Consider the following 18,310-nt stretch of genomic DNA (forward strand, 5'->3'; position numbering starts at 1 on the left):
CGCCTTTTGTGATCTTTTTTCTGGAGTCAATGAACTCTTGAATAGCAGACATAGTTTTAAGGTTTTTAGAGTTTTTGATTTAACAATTATGCATTCTGGAGCCCACCATTTTGTAATGTTGCTGCTGGTGCTACTGCTAAGTCGCTTCAGTCGTGTCCAACTCTGTGCAACCCCAGAGACGGCAGCCCACCAGGCTCCTCCATCCCTGGGATTCTCAGGCAAGAACACTGGAGTGGGTTGGCACTTCCTTCTCCAATGCATGAAAGTGAAAAGTGAAAGTGAAGTCGCTCAGTCGTGACTAACTCTTTGCGACCCCATGGACCGCAGCCCACCAGGCTCCTCCATCCATGGGATTTTCCAGGCAAGAGTGCTGGAGTGGGGTACCATTGCCTTCTCCTTTGTCATGTTAGTCAGACTCAACCCACAAACTGAATTCCCTCACCCTCAACACTTATCCAACAACACCTTCCCCCAGTGCACTCATTGTCGCCCACCACACTAAATCTGGCTGTCACTGTTCTCTGTTCCAGTATTTAAATTATTGAGAAAATAAAATCTTGCTCATTCACTACCACAGATTTACTCCTACTCTTCTAGATTCTGTAGGCTGTTTGATATCTTAAAAAAAATTGTAGTAAAGAAAACATGTAACAAAATTCAGTCTTAATTATTTTTAAGTGTACACTTCAAAAGTGTAAGTATATTCACATTGCTATGCAACAGATCCCCAGAACTTTTTCAATTTACAAAACTGAAACTCTATCTCCATTAAAGAATAAGTCCACATTCCCCTCATCTTTCAGTCCCTGCCAACAACCGTTCTGCTTTCCATTTCTATGAATTTCATAACTACTTCAAGATATCTTATATATAAGTTGAACCATACATTTACTTGTCCTCTTGTGACAAGTTTATTTCACTTAGTATAATGTCTTCAATGTCCATCTGCATTGTAGCATGTGTCAGAATATTTTTTCAGGCTGAATAATATTTCATTGTATGTATATACAATATTTTAAAATCTAATTATCCATCAATGAACATTTGGGTTGTTTTCACCTTGTGGCTATTGTGAATATGACTGCTATGAATGTGAGTGGGTTTCCCAGGTGGTGCTAGTAGTAAAGAACCCACCTGCCAATGCAGGAGACACAGGAAATGCTGGTTTGGTCCCTGGGTTGGGAAGATCCCCTGCAGGCGGGCATGGCAACCCACTCCAGTATTCATGCCTGGAGAATCCCATGGACAGAGGAGCCTAGTGAGCTGAAGTCCATAGGGTTGCACAGAGTAAGACATGACTGAAGCAACTTAGCCCCACCACACACATGAACATGAGTGTACAGATATCTCCTTAAGAAACTGCTTTCAATTGGTATGCAGTTTGGTATCTTATTCATTCACAGTACCATTTTCATTTCTCCAACTTATCTGTTCATGCACCTCAAGCCATCTACTATAACTTGTTGTTTAGTCACTAAGTTGTGTCTGGCTTTTTGTGACTCCACGGACTATAGCCAGCCAGTTTCCTTTGTCCATGGGATTTTCCAGGAAAGAATATTGAAGTGGGTTGCCATTTCCTTCTTCAGAGGATCTTCCTGACCCAGGGATCAAACCAGTGTCTTCTGCATTGCAAGTGGATTCTTTACCACTGAGCCACCTGGAAAACCCCATATTACATCTTACGACCTTCCTTATCTTAGCAGAGGATGAAAATATCACAGGATAGCTTTCTAGTTCCTCTTTCTTCACCTCTCAAGTTGATCCCTCCTTATTCTCTATTCCACTTACCACTTTTTACACACTATGCAGTTTTCTCACCCCTTTCTGTTTCTTCCAGGAGATGGCTCCTTCAGCTATACTTTCGCTCATCACTGCCTGCCTTTTTTCACCTACAAAATGTGTTCAAGCCAGTACTTATTCAGCAGCAGGTGACAGAAATCCATCTCACACTGGTTTAAACCAAGAAGGAATTTTATGTCACATGACAGAAAAGGTCAAGGGTGCAGCTTGTTTCAGTCAAAATGGGAATTAAATATTCAAATCATGTCCTTAGGAATCTGTTTCATTCCCTGGTTTTGTTTTTTTTTTTTCGGCTGGCCTCATTCTCTGGCGGTGGTGGTTTCGTCACCAAGTCGTGTCCGACTCTTGTGACCCCATGGACTGTAGCCTGCCACATTCCTCTGTCCATGGAATTTCCCAGGCAAGAATACTGGAGTGGGTTGCCATTTCCTTCTCCAGGGGATCTTCCTGACCCAGGTATCAAACCTGGGTCTCCTACATTGACAGGCAGGTCGTTTACCACCAGCACCACCTAGGAAGCCCTGTCAGTTTGGCATTCCAGCACAAAGAACTTCTTTGGTCCAATAACTCTTTCAAAAGTGCCTTCACTAATTCTTATTTGTCCAAATAGGATCAATGTCCTCAACTGAACCAGTTACTAGATCAGAGCAGTGAACAAGCATGTGACAAGGGCTAAGCTGCTTGCCCAGGCTTAGAGCTGGGGATAGAATTGATTTACCTTAGTTCTTCTCAAGTGGGGTAATCACACCCTCCCTTCTCTTCCCGCAGTCTCCCACACCCCACAGAGGACATTTGGAAATATCTGTAGGCATTTGCTATTGTCACAGCTGGAGGAGGGGAGTGCTACTGGTATCTAGTGGGTAGAAGCCAGAGGCGCTGCTAAACATCTTACAGTGCTCAGGACAGCCCGCCCAAACAAAACATTGTCTGGTTCAATATGTCAATACTGTCGTATTTGAAAAATTGTGGTCCATCTGGACCATAAGGAACTGTGGAAACAGGAAAAATCAGGGGCCTAATTCCAAAAGAATGGGTTCAGTTAAAGCAACACATGTCCACCCCCAACCCTGAAACAAATCCTCCCCCAAACCATCCATGCTTTCTCCCTTAAACTATCTCCCTTTTCTTTACCATCAAACTTTCTGAAAAAGTGGTTGAACTTAGCAGATTTAACCATTTCATCCATTCACTTACCAAATAATTATGGTACCCATTCTTGTGTGCTAGGCAATGTTTTAGGTTGTGGGATATAGCAGTGATAAATGAACATGTTTTCTCAAGTAGCTTTTATTCTAGTGAGGAGAGGCAAAAGACAAGCAGATTGTCAGATGGAAATAAAATGAAGAAATAAGTAAAAATTTTAACATTATATGAAGCAGAGAAAGAGGAAAGGAAGTTCTGAATGGATGTGCAGCTGTAAATAGTGGCCAGAGAAGACTTCGTTGAGAAGGTAACACTTAAGTAAAAATAGAAACTCAAGGGGATGAAGGAGGTAGCTCTGCAGATATAGATATCTTGTCAAATTGGGTTGCAAGCAAAAGAAACATTAGGAGAAAAAAAAATTTAAATTAAAAAAAAATCAAAGAGGGACTATGTCTGCTGCATTTGGAGAAATTTGTTTGCATGCTATGGTAGAAATCCAGTAGAAAGGGGCAAGTAATAATTCTGGAGAGAGAGGGGAATTCCTAGAGTGTGATGTATTTGAGCAAGAAAGAACAGATAGAATCTGGTGCATTAGTGGCAAATTTAGCCTTAGATAAGGTGTGAACTGTATAACCCCATGAACAGGAGATAAAGAATCTATCGAAACCAGATAGAAATATTCGGATTAAATTTTGAGAGAAGTTTGTGGAAGTTTTCTTTGTTGTTTTTTTTTCTTCTTCTTTTTTTCTTTCTATTTTCTCTGTTAAAAAAAAAAAGAAAAGAAAAGAACCAAAGCTATAAACATATTAAGAACAATGGAGGAGAAATGAGAGTTCAATGTCAAAAAAAAAAACATTGATAGTCACTTGGAAGAATGAGAGAGTAAATGGATTAGGTAAGTGTAGTAAGAACACCAGCCTGCATTACAAAGGTCCATTTGAAATGAGTTGTCATTAGACTAGTCCTCATGGACATACTTTTTTTTTTTCCAACCACATTCAGTTTCATAAGAACAGGGGCAAAATTGTGGAGAAATGAATCAAAGCAAGATTGCTCATGTAATAAATACAATAAAGTGGAAGAAGGCAAGGCGACTGAGGCAGAATGCAAGATAGTGATTATATGATGGACCATGGAATTGAATTGAATCTGGTCAGGATGAAAGTGAGGAAACTAAGGGGGTGTGAAATTGAAAGAAAAGATAATGGGTTGTAGGTACTGAGGGATACCAAGATAGTTTGGATCAAGGTACTAGAGGTGAACTAGAAGGATAGGATTAGTGGTCGAACAGTGAGATGGCCAAAATTATGGAGGGACTGTATTTATTGATGGTGCCAAGGTCTAAGATATGGCCATGGACATAAGTGGCAGAATAGCGGAAAGGGCAGGATTGTTGAAAAAAGACAAGGTATTTGGAAAGCACCATCACTGAATATCAGATCACTGAGGATTACGACAGGAGTAATGGCAGAGAAGTTTGCCATGAGGTAGGAGCTAAAACCTTCCAGAAATGAGGGGAGAGAGCAGATGCTAGGAGACTAGTGTAAAAAGAAGTGGTAATGAGTGGCGTATTCTGATAGCTTGTGATGTAAGCCTGGGGAATTGAATCTTCTATTCCTTTTTCCACAGCCTACTATTATCTGGCTGCTTCTTCCATTGCTCTATTGAGAATATCTTGAAAGGATGATATCAAATCCTTGAAAGAGAGGTATTAAAGTATTAAAAAGGAAAGTATTAAAGTATTGAAAAAGACACAGATGTAAAGAACAGACTTTTGGACACAGTGGGAGAAGGAGAGGGTGTGATGATTTGAGAGAGTAGCATTGACTCTTGTATATTACCATGTGTAAAATAGATAGCCAATGGGAATTTGATGTGTGACAAAGGAAACCCAAAGCCAGTGCTCTGTGATGACCTGAACTGTTGGGATGGGGAGGAAGAAGAGGAGGGAGGGGAGTCAGGAGGGAGGCGACACAGGTGTGCCCATGGCCAGTTCATGTTGATGTATGGCAGAGGCCATCACAGTATTGCAATTATTCTCCAATTAAAATAAATTTATTGATTAAAAAAATAAAAGGGGGCTTGTGATGTGATGTGATCAAAGTTGATTTTATCACAATAGAGTCTTAGGAGAGAGTGTTATGGACACGAATGGAAGATTAAAAACATATCTGGCCTTTGGGACACTGCCCTTCTTCACCTAGTGAGGGTAGGGACTGAGACTTTAATAAAAGGACTAATGAAGTAAGACAGTATTTTGGAATGTGTGAACTAAGGCTGTACATGCTGAGTAGGTGCAGGTTTGCTGGACGGTGTGAATGTGGGTCTCCAACAGTGAAGAGATAATGAGTGAAGATTAATTTCCAACCTTGAGTGTCTTTATTCCACCATGAACCATATCTATGCACAGAGGAGAGAAGAGCTAACATATTTACTGAAATATCTGAAGCCTTTTCAATCCGCATACCCCTCCTCCCACTTTACATCATTTGATATTTGAAATTATTCCACTCTCCATATGACTTGCTCTAACTCTAGCTTCAGAAACAAATGACTTTTGCTTTTACTAATTTTTAAATCTAGGGTTTTTGTCTTGGTCACCACAGACCTCCAAAAATTCGTAACTAGAACTATATTTCTGTATAACCGGTTTTATCTGTAATTCTGTGTACTTTATTTTATGCATTTATAAAAACAATTCTGAGAAGGGGACCTGCTTGATCAAATAGGCAAAGGGGTCCATTATACATAAAAATATTAAAAACCTCTAGCTGATAAGTCAGACCAAAAAAAAGGCAAATACTGTATGTGATCATTTGTGTGTGGAATTTAGAAAATAAAGCAAAAGAATGAATACAGCAAAACAGAAATAGACTCACAGATATAAGGGACAAGCTGGTGGTTGCCAGTGGGAGAGAGTGGGAGGGGGGACAGGACAGGGATGGGGTGTTAGGAGGCACAAACCACTATGTTTTAATACATAAGGTATAAAGATATATCATACAGCACAGGAAATATATTGAGTATAGTAATTCTTCTACATATGAACAAGTTCTGTTTTGAGAGTACCTTCATAAGACCAATTTGTTCGTAAGTCCCATAAAGTTAGCCTAGGTAACCAACTAACAACCTTATGTCTAGTATTGTACTGTAATAGGTTTATAATACTTTTCACACAAATACAAAAAAAAAAAGACAAACACACAAAATAAACATTAAAAATCTTACAGTATAGTATCTTGAAAAGTACAGTAGTACCAACTACATCACTGCTGCTTTTACACTTGCTTCTGGACATTCTGGGTTTGAAATAAGGATATTGTACTATTGGACTCTACACTATACTATACAATAAAGTGTGCAAAAAATGCAACCACTTCTAGAGGATGGCGTGAACATGACAATGTACACCAGACAGGTGGACTAACTTACATGATTGGACATGTAAATGCACATTTGCATCTTTGAAAGTTCACAACTTGAAGATACATATGTAGGGGAATTACCGTATAGCCAATATTTTATAATAACTTTAAATGGAATATAATCTATAAAAATTTGAATTACAATGTTATACACCTGAAACTAAAATAGTATTGCATATCAACTATACTTCAACAAACAAATTTTAAGACCTCTGGATAAATGTGGTTCATATGTTTCTATCCTGATCTATTGTTTATTGTACATTTTCTTCCTTAACAGATCCAACAATTCCTGAGATTTTTGATTGTGTTCCATCCATTTCCTTTACAAAATCCTCTTCATGGGCCTTTCTAGAAGTCTAGTTTCATAATCAACAAACTAACTATACCCTCAACCTTTTCCTAGAATATTCTCACACCTTCTGGCCCTCACTAAACTCCATTTGTTCCATGGCTACAACTTTCTCAGTAAAAAATCCAAAAAACCTTCAACATTCTCCCCTGATCAGTCTACCCCCACCCCCTCCATATTGATTTCCTGATACTGCTATAACAAATTACCTTGAATCTTGAAAAAGTGCAGATTTTAAAAACAGTTCTGGAGGTTAGATGTTAAAAATGAGTATTACAGTGCTAAACCAAGGTGTTGATGGGACTGACTCCTTCTGAAAGCTCCAGGGAAAAACCTGTTCCTTGCCCCTTCCAGATTTTAGAGGTAGCTGGCATTCCTTGGCTTGTGGTGGCATCACTCTAATTTCTGCTTCAGATGTTGCCTTTTCCCACTCTGTTCTGCTGCCTTATTCTTATAAGAACCCCTTTGATTATATTGCCCACCAAGATAATAGAGGATAACCTCCCCACCTCCAACTCCTTAAGTTAATTACAGTGCAAAATCCTTTTTGCCACATAAGGTAACATAGCACAGGTTGTAGGGAATAGGACAGGGACATCTTAGGAACCATTTTTCTGCCTACCACACCCCCCCCATTTCTCTCATCTTTGAATTCTTACTTGTCCCTCCCCCGTATTTCTTATTTCAATAAACACCTTTATCATTCATTTTGAATCCTAAAGCTAACTATTGATTCTCTTCTTTTTCTTACCAGTAACTTTAAGAAATTTGCCAAAATCCAATGCTTGAGCAAATTTTGTTCATTCTATCTCCAATATCTTTCTTAATTATCTACTTTAATCCCAGTCATGGTTACCACCAAATCTCATCCTGATGATGCTAAAAGCCTCCTTCTTGGTATCTCCATCCACTATTGCTTTATTCCTATCTAGTCTCTAAACTACAGACAAAATCATACTTTTATTTTTTATTTTTTGAACTTCTTATTTTGTATTGAAGTGAAGTGAAGTGATAGTTCCTCAGTCGTGTCTGACTTTTTGTGACCCCATGGACTCATCCTGGCTGGAATACTAGAGTGGATTGCCTTTCCCTTCTCCAGGGGATCTTTCCAACCCAGGGACCGAACCCAGGTCTCCTGCATTGCAGGCAGATTCTTTACCAGCTGAGCCACAAGGGAAGCAGAAGTACACTGCAGTGGGTAACCTAACCCTTCTCCAGGGGATCTTCCCAACTCAGGAATAAAACCAGGGTCTCCTGCATTGCAGGCAGCTTCTTTCCAACTGAGCTATCAGGGACATAGCCAACTAGCAAAGTTGTCGTAGTTCCAGGTGAACAGCAAAGGGACTGAGCCATACAAAGGGACTGGATACATACACATATACCCATTCTCCGCTAAAGCCCTCTCCCATCCAGGCTGTCCCATAACATTGAGCAGCAGTTCCATGTTCTATGCAGTAGATTCTTGCTGATTATCCATTTTAAATAGAGCAGTGTGTACATGTCCATCCCAAACGTCCTAAGGATCCTTTCTCCTGCTCCAAGCAGAAGTTCCTTCTCTAAGTCTCTGAGTCTCTTTCTGTTTTCTAAGTTCATTTGTATCATTTTTTAGATACCATACATAAGGGGTGTCATATCAGAATCATACTTTTAAAAATGCAAATTTGATTAAGTCACTCTCTTTCAAAAGATCTTTCAATGGCTTGGTGTATCTCAATTCAACATAAAGAAATTGGTTCTTCATTTTCTGTACACTGTGCATGTTGCCTGCAACAGTCTCTTAGGCAGAGTGCAGGCATTTCTTTAGCTGACCTACTACTACCCACGCGGATCCTTGAGAAGGGGAAAAAATCGTGTAGGGGTGTATGAAAGCGAGGCTGTGAGAATCCACCGCTTTTGTGCCGAGCTGCCCACCCTCATATGTAGAACACATCAAGGAGCTGAAAGCTCTGCCTAATTTTCCTTCTGTACCAAGATCTCTTAGGTGTTCTTTGGGAGCGAGACATTAGAAACAAGGGAAACCGGGAGTAAACAAGACCTCGCTCGCCAAGGGGAAGTTGTGGTCAACAGTTTTTCTTTGGTTGTTGTTGTTGTTGTTGTTTTTTAACTTTTATTTTTATTTATTTTTTTAAAATTTTTATTTTTACTTTATTTTACTTTACAATACTGTATTGGTTTTGCCATACATTGACGTGTTTTTTTGTCGGGAACCTTCGCTGCACTTCCCAAACCCGGGAGCTGCATCCGGTGTGTGGTCCTTTTCTCCGCTGCACTTTCCCCGACTTCGATTTTCTCCGAGACCGTCTCTGGTTACTAGAGGCGCTTGGGACGGATGGGAACCTCCGTTCCGTGGAAACGGGACGCTGTCCGGCTGCCGGCGCCCCGCTCTCCGGCTCGGGAGGAGCCGTGCGGGCGGTTCTGGCGCTACTCGCGCGCCGGGCTGCCGGCGGTGAGGTGCGCGGGCGCCTTGTCCTCGCTGGCACCCGCGTCGAGAGTGTCTCTCCAAGGGCTAAGCGCGCGAGAAGGCAGGTCGGCTCTGGGACTCCCCGCTGTGTTCCGGACCCCTGGTGGCACTGCTCCAATTCCTCTCTTCGTGGGGCTTATGCTGTGCCCAGTGCAGATGATGACCGGGTGCCGCGCGGAATTCCTTGCGTTTGCCTTATTTGTACAGAGACCGTCTATAGCAGAATGTGGCGAAGGTCATAGGGAAAGAAAAGGTGTTGGGGGATTCGACAGAGGTGAGTTCTAACCCTTGAAACATGTTAACTGTGAAGAAAGTTACTCCTTGTGTTTCTTCGTCACCCATCTCTGCACCTCATGGCTGCTGCTGCTGCTGCTAAGTCGCTTCAGTCGTGTCCGACTCTGCGCGACCCCATAGACGGCAGCCCACCAGGCTCCCCCGTCCCTGGGATTCTGCAGGCAAGAACACTGGAGTGGGTTGCCATTTCCTTCTCCAATGCATGAAAGTGAAAAGTGAAAGTGAAGTCACTCAGTCGTGTCGACTCTTGGCGACCCCATGGACTGCAGCCTACCAGGCTCCTCTGTCCATGGGATTTTCTTTCTTTCTTTCTTTCTTTTTTTTTTTTTTTTTTTTGTCCATGGGATTTTCCAGGCAAGAGTACTGCAGCCATGAAATTAAAAGACGCTTACTCCTTGGAAGAAAAGTTATGACCAACCTAGATAGTATATTCAAAAGCAAAGACATTACTTTGCCGACTAAGGTCCGCCTAGTCAAGGCTATGGTTTTTCCTGTGGTCATGTATGGATGTGAGAGTTGGACTGTGAAGAAGGCTGAGCGCTGAAGAATTGATGCGTTTGAACTGCGGTGTTGGAGAAGACTCTTGAAGGTCCCTTGGACTGCAAGGAGACCCAACCAATCCATTCTGAAGGAGATCAACCCTGGGATTTCTTTGGAAGGAATGATGCTAAAGCTGAAGCTCCAGTACTTTGGCCACCTCATGAGAAGAGTTGACTCATTGGAAAAGACTCTGATGCTGGGAGGGATTGGGGGCAGGAGGAGAAGGGGACGACCGAGGATGAGATGGCTGGATGGCATCACGGACTCGATGGACGTGAGTCTGAGTGAACTCTGGGAGATGGTGATGGACAGGGAGGCCTGGCGTGCTGCTATTCATGGGGTTGCAAAGAGTCGGACACGACTGAGCGACTGAACTGAACTGAACTGAACTGAGTACCGGAGTGGGGTGCCAGTTGCTACCTAAATGGCAGAGAGCATGTCAAAGTTTTAACATAGTGCCTGCCACTTATCTATCCTCATTACTTCAGCCCTTTGTACACAAGGGTGTTTGGACAAGCAGTCCCGAGGTGCCAGTTATCACCTGCAAAGTGCCTCACATCTGCTTATATTCCCCGCCCCCCGCCATTCAGCACCCTAAACAACCACTGTCATCATTACTGAAGTATAGTCACTCAGTCGTGTCCGACTCTTTGTGACCCCGTGGACTATAGCCTGCCAAGCTCCTCTGTCCGTGGGATTCTCCAGGCAAGAATATTGGAGTGGGTTGCCATTTCCTTCTCCAGGGGATCTTCCCAACGCAGGGATCGAACCCGGGACGCCTGCATTCAGGCATACGCTTTATCCTCTGAGCCGTCGTTACTGAGCACCTGTGCTAAGACAAATGCCAGGTGCTTGGGGTTAGAAAAGCTAGCCGAACTGCAGAACCCTCAGTCAGTGTAATGACTGCAGGTAGGAGTGGAGAGTAATGTTTACATATTGTCCCAGTTTAGTCAAGTATTTACAACAAAACAAAGCCTATTATAACTCTTATGAAAATTTTGAGGTGGTGTCCTCTCTATTTTCCTTTCACTTCAAATAGGCAAACAGAGATTAGAACCCTTATTTTTGACTTCCCTAGAAGTCCTCTTAGTTGAGTCACCTCATTCAAGTGGACATCTTGGTTGAAGTGACAGTCTTTTTCTTTTTTGTTGAGCCTCTTCTTGACAACTCAGTTTGCTCTTTGTCACCGCTAGGCATTTTGCATTCGGTATTTGATCGTGCCTTCCCTTCTAAGAGAGTAAAAAAAGAAGGGAAACTAAGTTTCCACAGAAATTGTTATTAATATTTTATCTTTTTAGATGCCATAGGCTTCCCTGGTGACTCAATAAAGAATCTGCCTGCAATGTGGGATACCTCAGTTCAATCCCTGGGCGGGGAAGAACCCCTGGAGAAGGGAATGGCAACCCACTCCAGTATTCTTGCCTGGAAAATTCCATGGATAGAGGAGCCTGGTGGGCTACAGTCCATGGGGTTGCAAAGAGTCAGACACGACTGAGCAACTAACACTTACTTAGATGTCATAAAGGAACCTGTCAAGTGAAGAAATGGGATAAAACCTAAAGCTTTATTTTCAGAAGAGAAGCATGCCAAAAAATTTAAGCAATCTGTATTTAGAATTTTTGTGGGCTTTGCGGGTACCTGGTTCCCTTCTTATTGAAATGTTGTTATAGCTTGTCTGTGTTTATTAAGTTTACCATTATAGTACACTTCCAGACAAGATTAATTGCAAAAAAAATTTACTAGGATTATTATAATAACTTCAAAATGTGAGATAGCCTAAACTATCTAGCAATTTACTTGCTAAAGTAATTTAGAAAATGCTGATGGAATGCTGACAGTGTACATAGCACTTTGGAGTTTGTAAGAAATGAAAGAGAGAGCTGTGCCTTCAAGATGTGTGCATACAGTAGGGTGGTGGGATTTTAGGAAATCTTAACTAAAAAGGCCAGGGTTCTGCTTTGTCCAGCCTCTGCTACCTACTAGCTGGAAGCCTTGGACCAGCAAGTCAGTAACATCCCTGATCTCGAGAGTCCACATGTATACAATAAACATAATTAATATTCTGCTATCTGAGAGGGTTAATGTGAAAATCAGATGACTTACTGTATATGACAGTGTTTCATAACCTGAAAATCCCCACGGGGATCTACAAAACCATGACTAAAAACTCATACAAGAGTCTGAGGGCCTCAGAGTGATTGAAAAGGGAGAGATAGCTTCAGTGATCTTAGGCTGAGTGGAAGAAGTATAGCTTTAACAGCAACTGAAGAGTGAATAAAAAGAATGTAAAGGATGTTTCATGAGTATATTTATTTTATGTAAAAATTAGCATAGCACAAGCCTTGCCAAGACTGTGTTGAAGATAGGGCCGACGCTGGCGCCCTCACTTGGCCCTCAGGTCAGACCTCACTATTACCTTGTGTAAAGATGCGGGGTGGAAAGGAGTTGGCTTTCTGTAATTCCTGACTTGTTTCAGTTTACGTATGCTCAGATGAGTAGCTTTATGTTTGTGTTTCCTGGTTTTATCTAATATAACTTTCACAATTGGACAAGTAACTTCAAAATTTTCCTATATAGAGATAATGAATAAAATAATTCTAATAGGGCCAACTCAAACAAGCAATTGAATGACCTGGCTGACTGTCCTCTCCACACAGACATTAACAGGAAGAAATCCTGTTGGTTTAATCGCGATTGACCAAAAGTTGACAGAAATGAAAAAATCTGGAAAGTATTAAGGAGACAAGTTGAAATATAGCTTTACATTCAATATATATTATATAGCATATATAATTATTATATATAGCTTATATAATAATTGTAAATAACTTGCATAATATAATTTAATTATATAATTATTGATATTAATATAATTAAATTATATTAGTATAATTAAACATGGATATAATAGCTTTATTATGTTATATAATATATTATAATTTAACACCTACTATTGACTTCTTATAGTTTGTATACATAGTTTATATATAACATGTTAATCTATATAATGTATATTATGTGTACTACATATTATATATTATTTAATACCAAACTATACCAAAGTATATATTACATTATACCATATAGAAAATACAATGTATATTATGTGCTTCCCTAGTGGCTCAGATGGTAAAGCGTCTGTCTGCCATACAGGAGACTCGGGTTTGATCCCTGGGTTGGGAAGATCTCCTGGAGAAGGGGTACATTATACCAAAGTATGTGTATAATATTAAATGTTATATAGTACACCAAATGCATAGCATATAATATACATCATAAAATATATGAATATATTTAAATATAAAATAAATAAAAATGTTTAAGTGCATGCTCTTTTTTTTCTAAATAATATAATTACTTAAATAAAACATTTTCAGGTCCCTTTATAAAGAGCAGAATATGAGGAATGAGGAACAGAGTATACTCTAGGTTGACAGCTCATGTTTGAACAGGTATGAAAGAAATAGTGGGTAGTTTGTGCTTATAGTACAGAATAAATCAACCTGCCTCAAGTAAGTTTGAATCAGGTGTATTTCAAAGTGGACAGTGACACCCAAGACAAAAATAACAATGAAATGACACTATACACCTACTGCTGCTGCTGCTGCTAACTCACTTCAGTCATGTCCGACTCTGTGTAACCCCATAGACGGCAGCCCACCAGGCTCACCCGCCCCTGGAATTCTCCAGGCAAGAACACTGGAGTGGGTTGCCATTTCCCTCTCCAATGCATGAAAGTGAAAGTGAAGTCGCTCAGTCGTGTCTGACTCTTAGTGACCCCATGGACTGCAGCCTACCAGGCTCCTCCATCCATGGGATTTGCCAGGCAAGAGTACTGGAGTCAGTTGCCATTGCCTTCTCCATACACCCACTAGAATGACTTAACTTTTAAAAACTGACTATACCAAGTATTAGCTATAAGGTAAACTGTAGTTATCAAACATTCTTCATTGTTAAAAGGATACAACCACTTTGGAAACAAAATTTTGACAGTTTCTTAAAATGTTAAGCACACATATATCTAAGTATTTTACACCTAGGTATCTACTCAAGAGAAATGAAAGCATATGTTCACATAAAGACTTGTTTAAGAATTTTTATAGTGGCTTTATCTGTGATAGCCAATAACTAGAAACAATCCAAATGTCCTTCAACAGCTAAAAGGGTAAACTAAATTAAGGTGTAATTTTACAGCTAAATGTTACTCAGTAAACAAACAAAACCACTTAAATTTTTATGTGTAACAGTCCAGATGATTCGCAAGATATTTATGCTTTGTGAAAGCTAGATAAAAATAAAAAGTACAAACTGAGTAATTCAGTTTATCCAAAAGTTTGCCTAGAGAAGGAGATAAAGAGATGAACGGATTACAAAGAAACATTAGGAAAGGAGAAGGGGTACTGTGATGGAAAAGTTTGTTGTCTTGACTGTGGTGACCATTTCATAGTGTATACATATGTTGAGTCAACAAATTGCATAGTTATTGTATGTAATATAGCTTAATGTATGTTTGCATGCATGCTAAGTTGCATCAGTCATGTCCGACTCTTTTTGACCCCATGGGATGTAGCCCACCAGTCTTCTCTGTCCATGGGATTCTCCAGGCCAGAACACTGAACTGGGTTGCCACGCCCTACTCCAGGGCATCTTCCAACCCAGGGATTGAACCTGCATCTCCTTTGTCTCCTGTACTGGCAGACAGGTTCTTTACCACTACCGCCACCTGGGAAGCCCAATATATATTAATAAAGCTATAAAATTTTTTTCAAACTATGGCAGATCTTGAGCTTATAGAGTTTATATTAATATGTTTGTTGTAGGAACAAGCCCTAATTTGAGGGATTGGCAATAAAGAAGGGAAAAGAAACTAAATCAAGCTTTCTCAGATTCATGTATTCCTTTTTATTTGGGATATTATCCAAAGTCTCAGGCTTCCCTGATAGCTCAGTTGGTAAAGAATCTGCCTGCAATGCACTTTGATTCTTGGGTCACGAAGATCCAATGGAGAAGGGATAGGATACCCACTCCAGTGTTCTTGGGCTTCCTTGGTGGCTCAGCTGGTAAAGAATCTGCCTACAATCTGTGAGACCTGGGTTTGATCCCTGGGTTGGGAAGATCCTCTGGAGAAGGAAAAGGCTACCCACTCCAGTATTCTGGCCTGGAGAACTCCATGGACCGTGGAGTTGCAGAGAGTTGGACATGACTGAGACTTTCACTTTCACATCATCCAAATTTTCATTTTTAGTTATTACATATACTATACCAGAACTCAGGTATGAATTTTAGGTAATTAAAGGAAAGGTCATAGCAAACACCTTTATCCAACAACACAAGAGAAGACTCTACACATGGAAATCACCAGATGGTCAACAACAAAATCAGACTGATTACATGCTTTACAGCCAAAGATGTAAAAGCTCTATACAGTCAGCAAAAACAAGACCAGAAGCTGACTGTGGCTCAGATCATGAACTCCTTATTGCCAAATTCAGACTTATATTGAAGAAACTGGGGAAAACCACTAGACCATTAAGGTATGACCTAAATCAAATCCCTTATGACTATACAGTGGAAGTGAGAAATAGATTCAAGGGACTAGATCTGATAGACAGAGTACCTGATGAACTATGGACAGAGGTTCATGACATTGTACAGGAGACAGGGAGCAAGACCATCCCCAAGGAAAAATATGCAGAACAGCAAAATGGCTGTCTGAGGAGGCCTTACAAATAGCTGTGAAAAGAAGAGAGGTGAAAGGCAAAGGAGAAAACGAAAGATATACCCATTTGAATGCAGAGTTCCAAAGAATACCAAGGAGAGATAAGAAAGCCTTCCTCAGTGATCAAGGCAAAGAAATAGTGGAAAAACAATAGAATGGGAAAGCCTAGAGATCTCTTCAAGAAAATTAGAGACACCAAGGGAACATTTCATGCAAAGATGGGCTCAGTAAAGGACAGAAGTGGTATGGACCTAACAGAAGCAGAAGATATTAAGAAGAGGTGGCAAGAATACAGAACTGCATAAAAAAGATCTTCATGACACAGATAATCGTGAAGGTGTGATCACTCACATTCAACTAGAGCCAGACATCCTGGAATGTGAAGTCAGGTGGGCCTTAGGAAGCATCACTACAAACAAAGCTAGTGGAGGTGATGGAATTCCAGCTGAGCTGTTTCATTCCAATCCCAAAGAAAGGAAATGCTAAAGAATGGTCAACCTACCACACAATTGCACTCATCTCACATGCTAGTAAAGAAATGCTCAAATTCTCCAAGCCAGGCTTCAGCAATACGTAAACTGTGAACTTTCAGATGTTCAAGTTTGTTTTAGAAAATGCAGGGGAACCAGAGATCAAATTGCCAACATCCACTGGATCATAAGAGAGTTCCAGAAAAACATCTATTTCTGCTTTCTTGACTATGCCAAAGCCTTTGACTGTGGACCACAATAAACTGTTGAAAATTCTGAAAGAGAAGCCAATACCAGACCACCCGACCTGCCTCTTGAGAAATCTGTATGCAAGTCAGGAAGCAACAGTTAGAACTGGACTTGGAACAACAGACTGGTTCCAAATAGGTAAAGGAGTACGTCAAGGCTGTATATTGTCACGCTACTTATTTAATTTATATGCAGAGTACATTATGAGAAATGCTGGGCTGGAGGAAGCACAAGCTGAAATCAAGATTACTGGGAGAAATATCAATAACCTCATATATGCAGATGACACCACCCTATGGAAGAAAGCAAAGAAGGACTAAAGAGCCTCTTGATGAAAGTGAAAGAGGAAAGTGAAAAAATTGGCTTAAAGCTCAACATTGAGAAAACTAAGATCATGACATCACTTTATGGCAAATAGATGGGGAAACAGTGGCTGACTTTATTTTTTTGGGCTCCAAAGTTGCTGCGGATGGTGATTGCAACCATGGAATTTAAGACGCTTGCTCCTTGGAAGGAAAGTTATGACCAACCTCATTTCAGTTCAGTTCAGTCATTCAGTCGTGTCCGACTCTTTGTGACCCCATGAATCACAGCACGCCAGGCTTCCTTGTTCATCACCAACTCCAGGAGTTCACCCAAACTCATGTGCATTGAGTCGGTGATGCCCTCCAGCCATCTCATCCTGTGTCGTCCCCTTCTCCTCCTGCCCCCAATCCCTCCCAGCATCAGGGTCTTTTCCAGTGAGTCAACTCTTCATATGAGGTGGCCAAAGTATTGGAGTTTCAGCTTCAGCATCAGTCCTTCCAATGAACACCCAGGACTGATCTTGTTTAAGATGGGCTGGTTGGATCTCCTTGCAGTCCAAGGGACTCTCAAGAGTCTGCTCCAACACTGCAGTTCAAAAGCATCAATTCTTCAGCGCTCAGCTTTCTTCACAGTCCAACTCTCACATCCATACATGACCACTGGTAAAACCATAGCCTTGACTAGACGGATCTTTGTTGGCAAAGTAATGTCTCTGCTTTTTAATATTCTATCTAGGTTGATCATAACTTCTCTCCCAAGGGGTAAGCATCTTTTAATTTCATGGCTGCAATCATCATCTGCAGTGATTTTGAAGCCCCCAAAAATAAAGTCTGACACTGTTTCCACTGTTTCCCCATCTATTTCCCATGAAGTGATGGGACCAGACACTATGATCTTCGTTTTCTGAATGTTGAGCTTTAAGCAAACTTTTTCACCCTCCTCTTTCTGTCTCCTCTTTCACTTTCATCAGGAGGCTTCTTAGTTCCTGTTCACTTTCTGCCATAAGGGTTGTGTTATCTGCATATCTGAGGTTATTGATATTTCTCCCGGCAATCTTGATTCCAGCTTGTGCTTCTTACAGCCCAGCGTTTCTCATGATGTACTCTGCATAGAAGTTAAATAAGCAGGGTGACAATATACAGCCTTGATAGGCTCCTTTACCTATTTGGAACCAGTCTGTTGTTCCATGTCCAGTTCTAACTGTTGCTTCCTGACCTGCATATAGGTTTCTCAACAGGCAGGTAGGTGGTCTGGCATTCCCATCTCTTTCAGAATTTTCCAGTTTGTTGTGATCCACACAGTCAAAGCCTTTGGCATAGTCAATAAAGCAGAAATAGATGTTTTTCTGGAACTCTCTTGCTTTTTTGATGATCCAGCGGATGTTGGCAATTTGATCTCTGGTTCCTCTGCCTTTTCTAAAACCAGCTTGAACATCTGGAAGTTCAACCTAGAAAGCATATTAAAAAGCAGAGACATTACTCTGCCAACAAAGGTCCTTCTAGTCAAGGCTAGTTTTTCTAGTTGTCATGTATGGATGTAAGAGTTGGAATA

General features: G+C 40.8%; 1 protein-coding gene across 1 annotated transcript in view; it reads left to right on the forward strand.

Moving 5' to 3' along the window:
* Positions 9,050-18,310, forward strand: part of LOC102187247 (complement receptor type 1) — a 38,780-nt gene continuing 29,519 nt past the window's right edge. The window contains 1 exon segment of the mRNA XM_018059933.1: positions 9,050-9,455. Within this exon segment, the coding sequence (XP_017915422.1) occupies positions 9,050-9,455 (406 nt within the window).

Source organism: Capra hircus, chromosome 16 (genome assembly GCF_001704415.2).
Source record: "Capra hircus breed San Clemente chromosome 16, ASM170441v1, whole genome shotgun sequence".
NCBI lineage: Eukaryota > Metazoa > Chordata > Mammalia > Artiodactyla > Bovidae > Capra > Capra hircus.